This window comes from Nyctibius grandis, chromosome 26, assembly GCF_013368605.1.
Source record: "Nyctibius grandis isolate bNycGra1 chromosome 26, bNycGra1.pri, whole genome shotgun sequence".
NCBI classification, from domain to species: domain Eukaryota; kingdom Metazoa; phylum Chordata; class Aves; order Nyctibiiformes; family Nyctibiidae; genus Nyctibius; species Nyctibius grandis.
This window is the reverse complement of record NC_090683.1, coordinates 6,719,688-6,731,509: the sequence shown is the minus strand read 5'-3', so window position 1 is coordinate 6,731,509 and position 11,822 is coordinate 6,719,688. Positions and strand designations below refer to the sequence as shown.

General features: G+C 71.1%; 2 protein-coding genes across 2 annotated transcripts; one reads left to right on the top strand and one right to left on the bottom strand.

Moving 5' to 3' along the window:
• The first annotated feature begins 4,274 nt into the window (after positions 1-4,274).
• Positions 4,275-10,424, top strand: HAP1 (huntingtin associated protein 1). Its single transcript, XM_068418644.1, has 15 exons — positions 4,275-4,371; positions 5,794-5,870; positions 6,014-6,130; positions 6,242-6,342; positions 6,567-6,675; positions 6,780-6,858; positions 6,970-7,100; positions 7,178-7,252; positions 7,333-7,470; positions 7,557-7,624; positions 7,718-7,873; positions 8,079-8,392; positions 8,492-8,710; positions 9,150-9,252; positions 10,040-10,424. The coding sequence occupies exons 1-15, from the start codon at positions 4,275-4,277 to the stop codon at positions 10,422-10,424; spliced, it is 2,169 nt and encodes a 722-aa protein (XP_068274745.1).
• Positions 10,425-11,218: 794 nt separating this feature from the next.
• On the bottom strand, positions 11,219-11,603 carry LOC137673976 (gastrin/cholecystokinin-like peptide). Its single transcript, XM_068419040.1, has 2 exons — positions 11,405-11,603; positions 11,219-11,331 (listed from the first exon to the last, which is right to left on the bottom strand). The coding sequence occupies exons 1-2, from the start codon at positions 11,601-11,603 to the stop codon at positions 11,219-11,221; spliced, it is 312 nt and encodes a 103-aa protein (XP_068275141.1).
• Positions 11,604-11,822: the final 219 nt, after the last annotated feature.

Below are 11,822 nucleotides of genomic sequence, written 5' to 3'. Positions count from 1 at the left end.
GCATGTGGGGCTTGCGCAGAAGGCTCCTGCCCCACAGGGCAGAGGGGCAGCAGCGGCAGCAGCGGCTGCAGCCCGAGCCAGGGCCACTGGAGGTGGCAGGAGAGCAGGAACGTGCTGGTTTTATGGCCTGTCGCGTGATGTGTTTATGGCTGGGATGGGACAGCCATGGATGCTGCCCAGCCCTGCCCTGGGCGACACGGCAGGTCCCCGCTCTGCATCCTGGTGCTGGTGGGGTGGAGGATTGCAGCCGAACTTTGCTCTCCAAGGCGGGGCTGCCAAGGGCTCCCGTAAGAGCTGCTGGCACCGCGGCCGTGTCCACCCACTGCCGAGCGGCTGTACGGCTCCTTCTCCTGCCCGGTCCTGCAGGCAGGGACCCGGCTGCCAGCCTGGGGGGAGCAGGGTCCTGTCCGGTCCCTTCGGAGCATCCTCTCCCTCTCTGGCACTGGCACTCTGCGGCTGCTGCAGAGGTGGTGCTGAGCAGGTACGCGGACCCGGTGCCACCCTGCCCCGTGTTCAGCAGCAGGCGGAGGCTGAGCAGGGGCCTGCCTGGGCGCTGGCCATCCCCGCGGTCCCCCTGTCCCCACAGCAGCCCGCGGGCTGGCCGGGGCGCGGGGACACGAGCCCTGCCCGTGCTGTCCAGGTCTCCGCAGGCCCCCGGGACTGGGAGATGCTGCCCCGGGGAGGGGGCTCGGCCCGACGGCAGGATGCTGGGGGACGCACGGATGCTTGAGTGTATGGCTGGGGTGCAGGCTGTGACCCCGGGCCCCAGAGCATCCCCTAACGGCTCCTTCTCCCCAGGCAGGGGCTGGAGAGGGGACTCCGCTGCCCGCCCGCGCCGCTCCCGGGAGCCGGGGAGGAGGGTGCCGGTCCCCATGGCAACCACCCCCCCGCCGTAACGCCGGCCAACCTGGACACCGAGGTCCTGCCAGAGACCCCCCCCGGCCAGCACCCACCCGCCCGCGCCCCCCGGCCCGGCCCGGCCCCGCCCGCCGCTGCCCAGCCCCGCGCCGGCCCCGCGCCCCCCGGGGCGGCCACGGGTGGGCACCGCGATGCTGCGACCGTCACGGGTGGGTAGAGCCGGGCGGGGCCGGGGGGGGCCCTGGGGACCGGGCTGAGGGGGGAGAGGAGCTGCGGCAGCTCCGGGCTGCTCCTTCGTCCTGTGCCATCGCGGGGACCGAGCTGAGACCCCGGCCCCGCGCCCCCCGCACCCCCCGCCCCGCGCCCCCAGCCCCGCTGTCCCCAAGCCCTGCGCGGCAGCGGAGCGTGGCCGGGAGGTGGCAGCAGGACCCTGCCCGCAGAAAGCGGGGGGCGAGAGGGGAGCTGGGGCGGGGGTCCTGTGTGCCACCCTGCGGGGGGGCCGCAGTCCCCACCCGAGTGGCTGTGGGGACAGACCCAGCCGGTGGCACCAGCCCCGAACCCCGAGGGGACGGACTGGGCTGAGGGGTTTGGGAAATGCTCCCCCGCCATGGTTCCCCACCCCCGCACCCCCCTCCTGGCGGGTGCCCCCCGCCCTCGGCTGACGCCGTGCCCCTCTGTCCCCAGATTTGTGCGGCGGCGACGTGCCCGAGGTGGAGATCGTCAGCCTGCTGGGCGAGCGGCTGCCCCGCTACACGCTGCGGGCCGACACCGTCTTCGGCTACGACCACGGCGACTGGCTGCGCGGTCCCCCCGGCCCCCCCGAGCCCCCGGCCCCCCTCACCCCCCAGCAGATCGAGGAGACCCTGCAGTACTTCCGTGAGTGCCCCGTCCTGCGGGGCTGGCGAGGGCAGCGGGGCGCGGGCAGGGCGGCCAGGCGGGGTCAGGGCCACGAGGGCAGCGCGGGGGCTAATCGCCCCTAACGGGATTCACGGGCTGGATTTCCTCGCCTGGAACATCCCGGGCTAATTCTGGGAGCAGCTTCTGCTGAGCCGAGCTGGACACTTGGAGGGAGCTGCCGTCATCTCCAGGGACCCCCTGCATGTCCCCACTCCCCCTGCACCGTGCCGTGGCTCCCCGGGGTGGGACACAGGCAGGGGGACTACGGAGGGTGCGCCGTGGCCCCCCGTGCTGCTGCCCCACCAAACACACAGCCTGGAGCAGCCAAGGGGGGTGTGGGACCACTGCTGCTGGCAAAGCCCCTGGAGCCGTGGGGTGCGGGTGCCCAGGGGCAGACACCCGCAGCCCCCATGGCCAGGCAGGGGCGATGCCCGACGCTGGTGCAATGAGGCCCCTTCCCGGTGCGGGGTTCAGCGGGGGGCACAGACGGATTATCTCTGCTTTGCTTCTGTCTCTGGCCTGTGTGTGGCGGGGGCAGGATTAGAGCGAGGGGCTGGGGGATGGATGTGGGGCAGCGGGTGACAGATGGGGCTAAGGGCCCGGCCCCGCTGCCAGCCCTGCTGCCACCCCTCTGCCTGCGACAGGCTGGGGACAAACCCCGTCGTGCCCTGCCTGTGCCTGTAGCGTTCCCCATCCATCCGCTCCCTCCCTGTTCAGCAGGCAGCGGGGGTCATTGGCACCCCCAGCCACAGCACCCCTGTACCCTGCAGTGACAGCAGAAGGGATCGGGCCCCAAACCCCATCTGCGTGCCACAGGGCAGGGAGCACCTGGCTCAGCAGGACCCTGGGCACACCCCTCCCCTCTCTGTGGGGAGAGCCGTGCTCGGCCCCGGGAGCCCCATGGGTCACGTTTCCCCGTGCCTTCGATGCCACTCGCGTGTGCTGGCGTGGAGGGGGCCCGCGCTGCCTCATCCCTTTACCCAAACCTTTAAGCTGCCGTCAGAAATAGCTCCCTGTAATCTGCTTGCGCAGAGACGCGGGGAACCTGCCCGGAGGAGCAAATCCCTGGGTGGGGGATTAGGAAGAAGCAGCTCCTGCCTGTCCATGCTGAGACACACGGTTGTGTCCTAGGGGTCCCTGGGGGTGGCTGTCTGGGTGAGCTGGCAGGGTCCCTGCCTTCACACTCTGCCATCCCCGGGGAGACACACCAGTGTGAAGAGGAGGGAGAGGCTGGAACTGAGGGTGCCAGCTCCGGCCCCAGCACCCAGAGGGTCCCAGCGGTTACAGCAGGACGTGGTTTGGGGTCAGGATGAGGTTTGGGGTCAGGATCCCGGTGCGTGGGAGTCCAGCACGCAAACAAAGGCACCGTGTGTGGCTGAGGGGCAGCTCCAGCCCCAGCCTCGTCGGTTCATTGATTAGTTCGGTACTAACGAGGAAGGGCAGTGGGGCAGGCGATGGAGCCAGGCAGTGTGTGTGTCGGCATTACCAGCATCGCTGCCCGCACGCTGCGGTGCCATGGCACGGGGTCCTCGGCGCAGCCCGAGGCTTGTGCTACGTGCCAGCCAGCTCCTCCATAATTCAGCACAACATGATTTATTCAGCTCTCCTGCTCTGGCTCTGCCTCTGCACGAGGGTGGTCGTGGGGGAGCTGGGGGTGCCAGCCCAGGCGCGTGGGCAGCCTGGATGGGGCTCGGCTGGGGCAGGCTCGTGCCAGCCCACGCTCAGAGTAGGGGGGTGCTGAGCAGGGCAGGTTGGGGGGGTTGGAAAAGCCCTGACAGACCTGGCGGGTCCCAGCCCCACACTGGGCACCCAAGCGTGCAGGATTTGCAGCGAGCTGTGTTGGTGACGATGGAGGGACCCAGGCCTGGGGACAAGCTTGGGGTGAAGAGCGAGGCTGGCAAAGGGTGGGGAGCTTTGGCAAAGGCCGTACTGCGGCGTGACATGATGTGACTGTCACGGGGACCCCATCCCTGCACGCAGACTGGCTTCAGGGGGAAGGACCTGAAACCTCTCCTTGTTCCTCCTGAGGGGCAGAAGCTGTTTGTGCATGATTCGTCGGGGGTCAGCCCTGCAGAGCTGCTGCTCAGGGACCAGTGGTGCCCCAGTGTCCCCTCTCAGCACCATCCATGGGGACCCGTGTGCCCGGACTCCCCCTGTGTCCGTGGGCGGGGGGCCGGGAGGTGGGACAGTCCCCCAGGGCTGAGCAGGACTGTCCTGGGGGGTCCGCAGCGGGCCCCAGCGGGGAGCCTGGTCCCGGGGTGCCTGATGGGGAGCGTGTCCCCGGGGCGCCCCGGGGGAGCGGGCAGCCGCAGCGAGCGGACCCGTGCCGCGGCGGGGCGGGGGGAGCGGGCAGCCCCCGGCCCCCCCGACCGCCCCCGGCCCCGCCGGCCCCGCCCCCGGCCCCGGTGGGACGCGCCCGGGCAGGTGCCCGCAGACGGGGCGACCCTATAAATAGGGGCGGGAGCGGCGGGCGCGGCTGGGCTGGCCGCGGTGGGCTCGGCACGGCTCGGCTCGGCACGATGGAGATCTGGAGCAGCCCCGCCGCCTATGACGAGCTGAACGGGAACGCGGAGCGGGGCGGCGGCGCCGACCCCATCGCCCGGGAGCTGGAGGAAGGTGAGGGCGGCCCGGGGCTGCCCCGGGGGGCGCGGAGCGGAGCGGGGCTGGCCCGGGGCGGGCGGGGGGCCGGGGTCTGTCCCCCGGCGGGGGCCGTCGCCTTTCCCGTCCGTGCGTGCCCCGGCCCCCGCTCGAGTGCTCCCTCCCGGGGGAGCCGCCGCCCGGTCCCTGGGGGTCCCGGGTCACCCTGCCCCGGGGAGCGCTGTCCCGGTGCGGTGCTGGCGGGGAGCAGGCAGAGGGACGGGGCGAGGGGCCCCCGCCAGGTCTGCGTGTGCCGGTGGGGACGGGGCTCTGCCCGCCCGTGGGGCGCGGGTCCCCGCACCGTGTGGGTCCCAGCATCGTGCGGGTCCCCGCACCGTGCCGGATCGGGCCCGCGGATGGGGCGGGTGTTTACGTGTCTGCCGGCGCCGCAGCCCCCCGCGTCTCCCAGGGCCCGCCGCTCGCTCCAACCGTAACGATGCTCATGCTCTAATTATTTCCAATTAACGGCTCAGCGCCCGACGAGGTGCCGTTGGGGACCCCTGCGGGGAGCCGGCCCCGTTGCGTTTGGGGAGGAGGGACGGGGCTGAGGTTCGTTGGTCCCTCTCCCTGCTGGGGTGTGGGGGCAGCACCCGGGGCGGTGGGGACGGGGTGGGGGTGGCGGGTGGGGGCATTGCTGTAATGGTGTGAGCACCATCCCACAGCCCCAGCTGGGGCGGCCTAATGGGATTTGTGTGGCTGAGCCTCTCCCGTTAACCCACTTTGTCTGCCCGGCTGGGGAGCACAGCCAGCGCTGCTGTGCCAGGGGAAACTGAGGCACGTGCCGTTGGGGCGGTTGATCATCAGAAGGGAGCACCAGGAGGGGCTGTGTGGTGCAGGCAGGGTCCGGGGCTTCACGCTCGCTGCCAGCTCCCTCCTACCGCGCGGCTCCGGTGCTGCCATCTGGGTCCGTGCCCGGTGCTGCCTGGCAGCTTCTGCAGGGGCAGTTGGCAGGATTGGTGCTGAGGGGACAGACGTCCTTGCACCACCTCTCCCTGCCAGAGACGCAGGCAGCAGCAGGGGAGGACGCAGGGCTGCAGCTGGGCCCAGCGCGGTGCTGGGTGATGTCGGTGTGCCCAGCAGCTCCCTGCTCCGGAGGCCGCCTGCCCGCAGCTGCCTCTGCACCCCAGAAATGGGAGCACCCCATTTCCCACGGCGCTGTCACGGCTGTGGGCATCCCTGCCTGCCTCTGCCCTGCACCGCGGCTGGTGCTGCCCAGGTCCTTTTTGGTGACCAGCAAGGAGCAGCTTTGTGCCACCTGCAGCAGCCACCTCCTGCTCTCTCCACAGTGCACCCCCGGGGGAGCGGGGACACGGGGCAGGAGGCAGCGGGGGCACACGGTGCTGAGCCCCCGGGCTGGTGCTCCTGCAGGGCGGGGGTTCACCCTTCGCCCTTCTCCCCCAGTCCTGTGCTCTGAGCGGGTTGTCAGGATCACGAAGACCTACCACGACATCGATGCCGTCACCAACCTGCTGGATGAGGTACGCCGGTGCCCGCGCCACGCACGGGCTTGGGCTGGTGCAAGGACCAGTGGGACCCCAGGGATGCAGGGGTGGGCGAGGGCTGGAGCAGAGGGGGCAGAGCAGGGGCTGGGTCCCGGCTGACACGGACCTGCCCCTTGCAGAGGGAGAGGGACCTGGAGCTGGCGGCGCGCATCGGGCAGTCCCTGCTGAAGCAGAACCGGAGCCTGACCGAGCGCAACGAGCTCCTGGAGGAGCAGCTGGAGTTGGCCAAAGAGGAGGTAACGGCTCCTGGGTGCAGAGTCCTGGCCTCAGCCCCCTGCGTGCCCGGGTGGGGGCTGTGGGTGGCCGTGGTCCCCTCGGCTGCGCCCTGACACCCCTTCCCCTCCCAGATCGCGCAGCTGCGCCACGAGGTCTCTATGCGGGACGACCTGCTGCACTTCTACACCACCACGACGGAGGAGAGCGAGCCCACCTCCGCCACCGCCACGCCGTGAGTGGAGTGGGGGTCCCTGTCCTGCCTGGGGGGCAGGCAGAGGCGTCGGGCAGGAGCCAGCACCATCCCTGGGGTCACTCCCTTCCCTGCCACGGCAGCCGTGGGTCCAGCCCCACAGAGCTGGGTCGCTGCAGATGCCTGCCTGGGGGCTGGGGGGGTGGGCAGGGGGCGGGGGGCAGCCCCAAGCTGCGGGTGCTCAGCGCCCTCCCTGCCGTCCCCAGCCTGCGCCGGCACGACTCCTCGCTGTCCCTGCAGCAGTGCTTCCAGTACGACGCCTTGCAGCAGAAACTCAAGTGCCTGGAGGAGGAGAACCAGAAGCTTCGCGCGGAGGTGAGCGGGGCCAGCTGGCGGGACCCCCGCGCTGTGCCCGGGGACCCCGGCGAGGCTGGAGGTGCTGCCCATCACCCCCTCAGCCCCTCTGACTCTGTCCCCAGGCCACCAACATCGCGACTGAGACCTGTCAGTACGAGGAGCAGGAGCAGCAGCTGATGATCGACTGCGTGGAGCAGTTCTGTGCGTGGGGCCGGGCTCGCGGGGGGCAGCCCCGGTCTGGGCTTGGGTTGGGGGCTCTGCATGGGCCAGGGGGGGCCGTGCCCCGCGGTGACACCCCTGGGCCCTCCCCAGCTGAAGCGAGCCGGCAGGTCGCCCACCTCTCCGAGGAGCTGGCCTGCAAGGCGGAGGACACGGCGCGGCAGCAGGAAGAGATCAGCCAGCTCCTGGCGCAGGTCGTGGGCCTGCAGCAGAAGTGCCGCGTGGTGAGTGCCCCCTGCCCGTGCCCGGGGGTGCCGGGGGCGCAGGGCACAGCTTGTGACCTGCCCGCTCCCGCCCGCAGTACGGCGCGGAGGTGGAGGAGCTCCAGCAGCACCTGGCCGCCGCCAAGGAGGTGCAGCAGCAGCTCCGGACCGAGGTGAGCCCGAGGGGTCCCGGCCGTGGGGGTCCTGCCCTGGTGCCGCCGGGGCCGTGCCTGAGCTGTGCCCGTGCCCGCAGCTGCGGGACCTGCAGGAGAAGTATGCGGAGTGCGGGGGGATGCTGCAGGAAGCCCAGGAGGAGGTGAAGAGCCTGCGCGGCCGCAGCCTGCCCAACAGCACCGTGAGCCGCTACGGCGCGGCCAGCCTCCTGCCCGTGGTGAGCAGGGGCATGGGCAGGGCTGGGCGCCGGGGCGGGGGGCTCCGCTCTGCCCTCCGCTGACACCGGGCCCCCCGTGTCTCCAGGACTCGCTGGCGGCTGAGATCAAGGGGATGATGAGGAAGGGGACAGACAGCTCCTCCTCCGACTACAAGTGAGTGCTGGCATTGGTGGCTCGTGCCAGGCCAGGATGGGGGGTCCCTGGGGGCTGGCACGAGGGTCCACCCCTGCCTGTTCCTGCCTGCAGGAGCTACCTGCGGGTCTTTGAGACGGTGAAGGCAGTGAACCAGGCGGCCAGAGCCAAGTCCTGCTCCGGGTCCCCCCAGAACACGCCAGGCTCCAAGCCCCCCTCCGCGGGGGCCAGCACCCCCCACACCACCTGCCCTGACTCGGAGGGCACCCAGTGAGTGCCGCAGCGGGGGCTCGGGCTGGGGGGGGACAGTGGAGGGGCTGGGGCGGGGGCGAAATGTGGGTCACATCGGAGCGTTGATCAACGCCGTAAGCCTGGGGCAGGGCAGGTGCAGTCGGAGCCCGCTGGGGTCCGGCACAGCACGGGGGGTGCGGTGCGGGACTGTGCCCCGAGCACCCTAACGCTGTGCCCGCCGCAGGGCTGAGGGGGCTGGCGAGGGGCCCCGGGCGGCCCCGGGCCGGCAGGACCTGGAGGCGGCGGTGCAGCGGCTGTCGGCGCGGCAGCAGGGCCATGGCTCCCAGGAGCGCTCCTTCTTCGAGGCTGAGCGGGAGCACAAGCTGTGGCGGCTGCGGGACGGGGAGAGCTCCAGCGGGTTCCTCACCCCCAGCGAGAGCGTCATCTCCACCGGGACCAGCTACTCGGGGGGCTCGGAGCTCACCGCCGGCTCCGGCTTCTCCCTCGGCTCCCTCGCCTACCTGCCCGACAAGCTGCAGATCGTGAAGCCCCTGGAAGGTGAGGAGCAGAGGGGGCTTCCCGGAGTGCGGAGCTGGAGGTGCCGGGAGGGTCCCACGACACCAGCTGAGCCCCTCCGGCTGTGTGTGTCCCCCCCAGGCTCCGTGACGCTCCACCACTGGCAGCAGCTGGCACGGCCCAACCTGGGTGGGATCCTGGTGCCCCGTCCTGGGGTGCTCACCAAAGACTTCAGGCAGCTGGACACCGACCTGGAGGAGGTCTACAGCCTCAACGACCTGGAGGAGGACGACGTGGATGCCAGCTCCTTCCAGCTGCTCCCTACCTCAACACCCACCAAAGCCAAGGAGCACCCTGGGGGTGAGCGTGGGGTGAGGGGACGTGGCCCCCAGGACCCCCCTGCCCTCCTCCTCCTCGCACCCCGCCACGCTCTCCCCTCCTCCTGCAGCCTGTCCCTGCCGCCCGTCCGTCCCCGTGGGGATGCTCTGTCTGCAGCCGCCCGAGGACGGGTCTGCAGCCGCCCTGGCCCTCGTGCTGGCGTGCACCCGCTGTGGCCCGGGCGCGGGGAAGGGGCCGGTCGGGGGGCAGCGTCAGCTCCTGCTCCTGCTTGTGCTTGCAGTCCCCTCTTCTGAGCTGGCACCGGCCCCAAATGCTGCCGGCGCTGTGCCCTGTCCGTGCAAGCTGCGGGCAGTGGCAGCTCCCTGCCCACCTTTGGCTCTCCCCCCTGCCCTGAGCCCCGCTCCCTGCCTCTGTTGTGCCCCCCCCTTCCCGTTAACCCCGTGTCTCCTGTCCCTTCCAGTGTTCCTCTCTGTTAACAACCTCCCCCAGACCCCGTCCACCTTCACCATCACCACCTGCCACATCCTCCACCCCACCTCTGAGATCACCACGGTGACACCCAGGTAAGGCGCGTGGCCCCCCACCGCCTGCACCGCCTGCGCTGCCACCCCCAGCCCCCTGTGTCCTGGCCCCCCCCCCCATCATCTCCTTGCCCCGTGCCTCGAGGAACCACCTGCAGCCCCTGATGCTCTGAGAGGTGCCTGGCACGTGGCACGGCCCTGAATCCGGCTGCTCACGGGGCCACGTGCCCGGGACCGTGCACCCCTGCGGGGGGCTGGGAGCAGCCCCCCGGCCTCTGCGCTGCAGCACCTTGATGATGATCCTTCCTCGGGGCGGCCGAGGCTGGGCTCGCCCTGGGGAGCAGCTCCCAGGGACTGGAGCCACGTTGGCTCCCGGGGCCCCCAGGCAGTCGCTTTCCCTGGGCGCAGACGTGGAGTTGCCCCTTCCTGGACTTGTGCATAAACCAGGACCTTTCCCCGTGCTGGGCTGGGGACGGAGCCTGCCTGCCCCTAATTAATGAGCACTGTTGTTAGCCCTAATGAGCCCCTCCAAGGCTTGTTGGGGGTTGGTGGGAGCCAAGTTCACTGTGCGCTGTCAGACAAAAACCCGGCGTCTTTGGAAGCGCTCCTGGGGCGCCGCTGGAGCCCCTCGCCCCAGCCTGCCCCTGCCCCCAGCACTGACCACGCGCTCCGGGGGGCTGGGGCAGTGCTGCGGGGGGGGTCTCGTAGAGTGAATGGAGGAAGGGGGAGAGGGGCCCTGCTCTGCCTGAGACCACCCTAGCCCCCGCAGCAGCGTCCCCTGGGACAGGGTTCCCCCCGACCCCCCTCTCTGCTCTCTCTTCCCCTCCAGTCTGTACCACGCCGTCGTGCCTTCTTGTGGGCCCCTTGAGGGGCTGAGTCGCGGCAGCCCCTCGCCGGACCAGTCTTCCCCCACACTGGCACCTGGCCCCGGACCCCCGAACACCCCCGTGGGACTCGTCAGGCTTTTGCTGGTGCGGGGCATCTCTGCCACGGTGCCAGGGACCGGGTCGTGGTGGCCCCCCCCGCTCCCCTCCCAGGACCCCCAGCCCTTCCCTGTGCCCGGGGGGCAGCATGGACCCCTGCCCACGAGCAGCATCTTCAGCTTGAACCTGGTGGAGAAGCTGCGGCGCCTGGGGCTGGACAAGGTGGTGGCCAGAGGGGAGCGGTGCTACGCCCGGGGGGAGCGCGGGGGAGCCCGGGGTGCGCCGACGTGACGGCACCGCGGAGCCCGTGAGCTTGGGACAAGGCACGTCCTCCGTCCTCTTCATCGCCCGTCCAGGGGAACCGGGGCAGGCTTTGGGCCTCGGCTCCGGGTGGTGCCCCGGGACCCTGCAGTGATCCCAGCACCGGCATCGGGGGCTTTGCCAGGACTCAGCGCTGCGGTGCCCTATGGCCCCATGTGCGGGGACTGCGTGGGGCGATGCGGGGGCTCGGGGGAAGGCAGCTCTGGGCAGGGGGTGCGAGCTGACCCTGGCCCCCGCTGTGGGGTACGGACCCTTCGGGGGAGCCCGTTGTTGGCAATAAAAACTGTTCCTGTGTGTGCTGAGCCTGCCCGAGGGGCGAGGGGCAGCGGGAGCTGTCGGGGCTGCCGCAGCTCAGGGCGATGCTCAGCCTGGGCTCGGGTGGTCCCCGGGGAGACCCACGCGTGCCGCAGCGGGAGCTCCCACCCCGGCTGGGCTCTGGCTGGCACCTGGGCTCACTTTTCAAGGGTTGGGGGTTGTAAACTCTTTCCTGCCCACCGATAGCAGCAGCCCCTGGCTTGGGGGCCGGCTGCATCCCTCGGCCCTGGCTGGGCCCTGGCAAATAAATGTGAAGTCACGAAGTAGCTCCCACGTGCCGTGTCCTCGTGTCTGCCCTGCGTGTCCCGCCGGGGCTGGCGGTGAATCCCACCCCCCAGCTCTTCCCAGCACAGACGTGAGCAGCAGCGGCCATGGTGCCAAAGCTTTATTGCAGGTAGGGACGTGCACCGAGCGTGCTGGTGCTCTGCAGGGCATGGCCAGCCCGGCGGCTACGAGTCCTCAGCGCTGCGGCGGCCGAAGTCCATCCAGTCGGGGTAGTAGTGGTCGTGCAGGGCCTCTGCCCCCTCGCCCCCCTGCACGTAGCCCATGCGGTCGCTCAGCTCTGCCGGGGCAAGGGCAGCAGGTCAGAGCTGCAAAGCCCCCCGGGAGCTGCCCACCCTGTGCCCCCCCAGTACCTGTGAAGATGTGGGGCAGGAACTGGGAGATGAGGTGCTTCTGCTCCTGGGACAGGGACTCAGGCCAGTCCCGCCGGACCAGGCTGGCAGGGAGCCCGTGGGGGTCCCCCGCAGCACCTGGTGCCTCCGGCGCGGGCCGGCACAGGCAGGCGGTTGCCACGATGGCAAGGACGAGCCCAACGCACAGCTTTGCCTTCATGGCTGCGGAGAGACCGAGCGGGGCCGGGGAGCGGAGGGGCTGCAGCCACCGGCCCGGGGGCACGTGCTCAGCCCACGGCGAGGGGTGACCTGTGCGGGGAGCGGGGTGCTCTTCCCCCGGGCACGGCTGGTCCCCAAGTCCCCTCCATCTGGTCCCCAAGTCTTCTCCACCCCCCTCTCCTGGCTGGTTCCTCAGTCCCCTGGAGTCGTGGAATCGCAG

What these genes read in the sequence shown, in the direction of transcription:
- HAP1 (XM_068418644.1), top strand. Translation starts at nt 4,275, where the DNA reads ATGGAGATCTGGAGCAGCCCCGCCGCCTATGACGAGCTGAACGGGAAC. An exon ending in ACCAGAAGCTTCGCGCGGAG is followed by an intron (nt 6,676 to 6,779) that starts GTGAGCGGGGCC and finishes CTCTGTCCCCAG; the next exon opens with GCCACCAACATCGCGACTGA. An exon ending in ATCACCACGGTGACACCCAG is followed by an intron (nt 9,253 to 10,039) that starts GTAAGGCGCGTG and finishes CTTCCCCTCCAG; the next exon opens with TCTGTACCACGCCGTCGTGC.
- LOC137673976 (XM_068419040.1), bottom strand. Translation starts at nt 11,603, where the DNA reads ATGAAGGCAAAGCTGTGCGTTGGGCTCGTCCTTGCCATCGTGGCAACC. An exon ending in CCTGCCCCACATCTTCACAG is followed by an intron (nt 11,332 to 11,404) that starts GTACTGGGGGGG and finishes TTGCCCCGGCAG; the next exon opens with AGCTGAGCGACCGCATGGGC.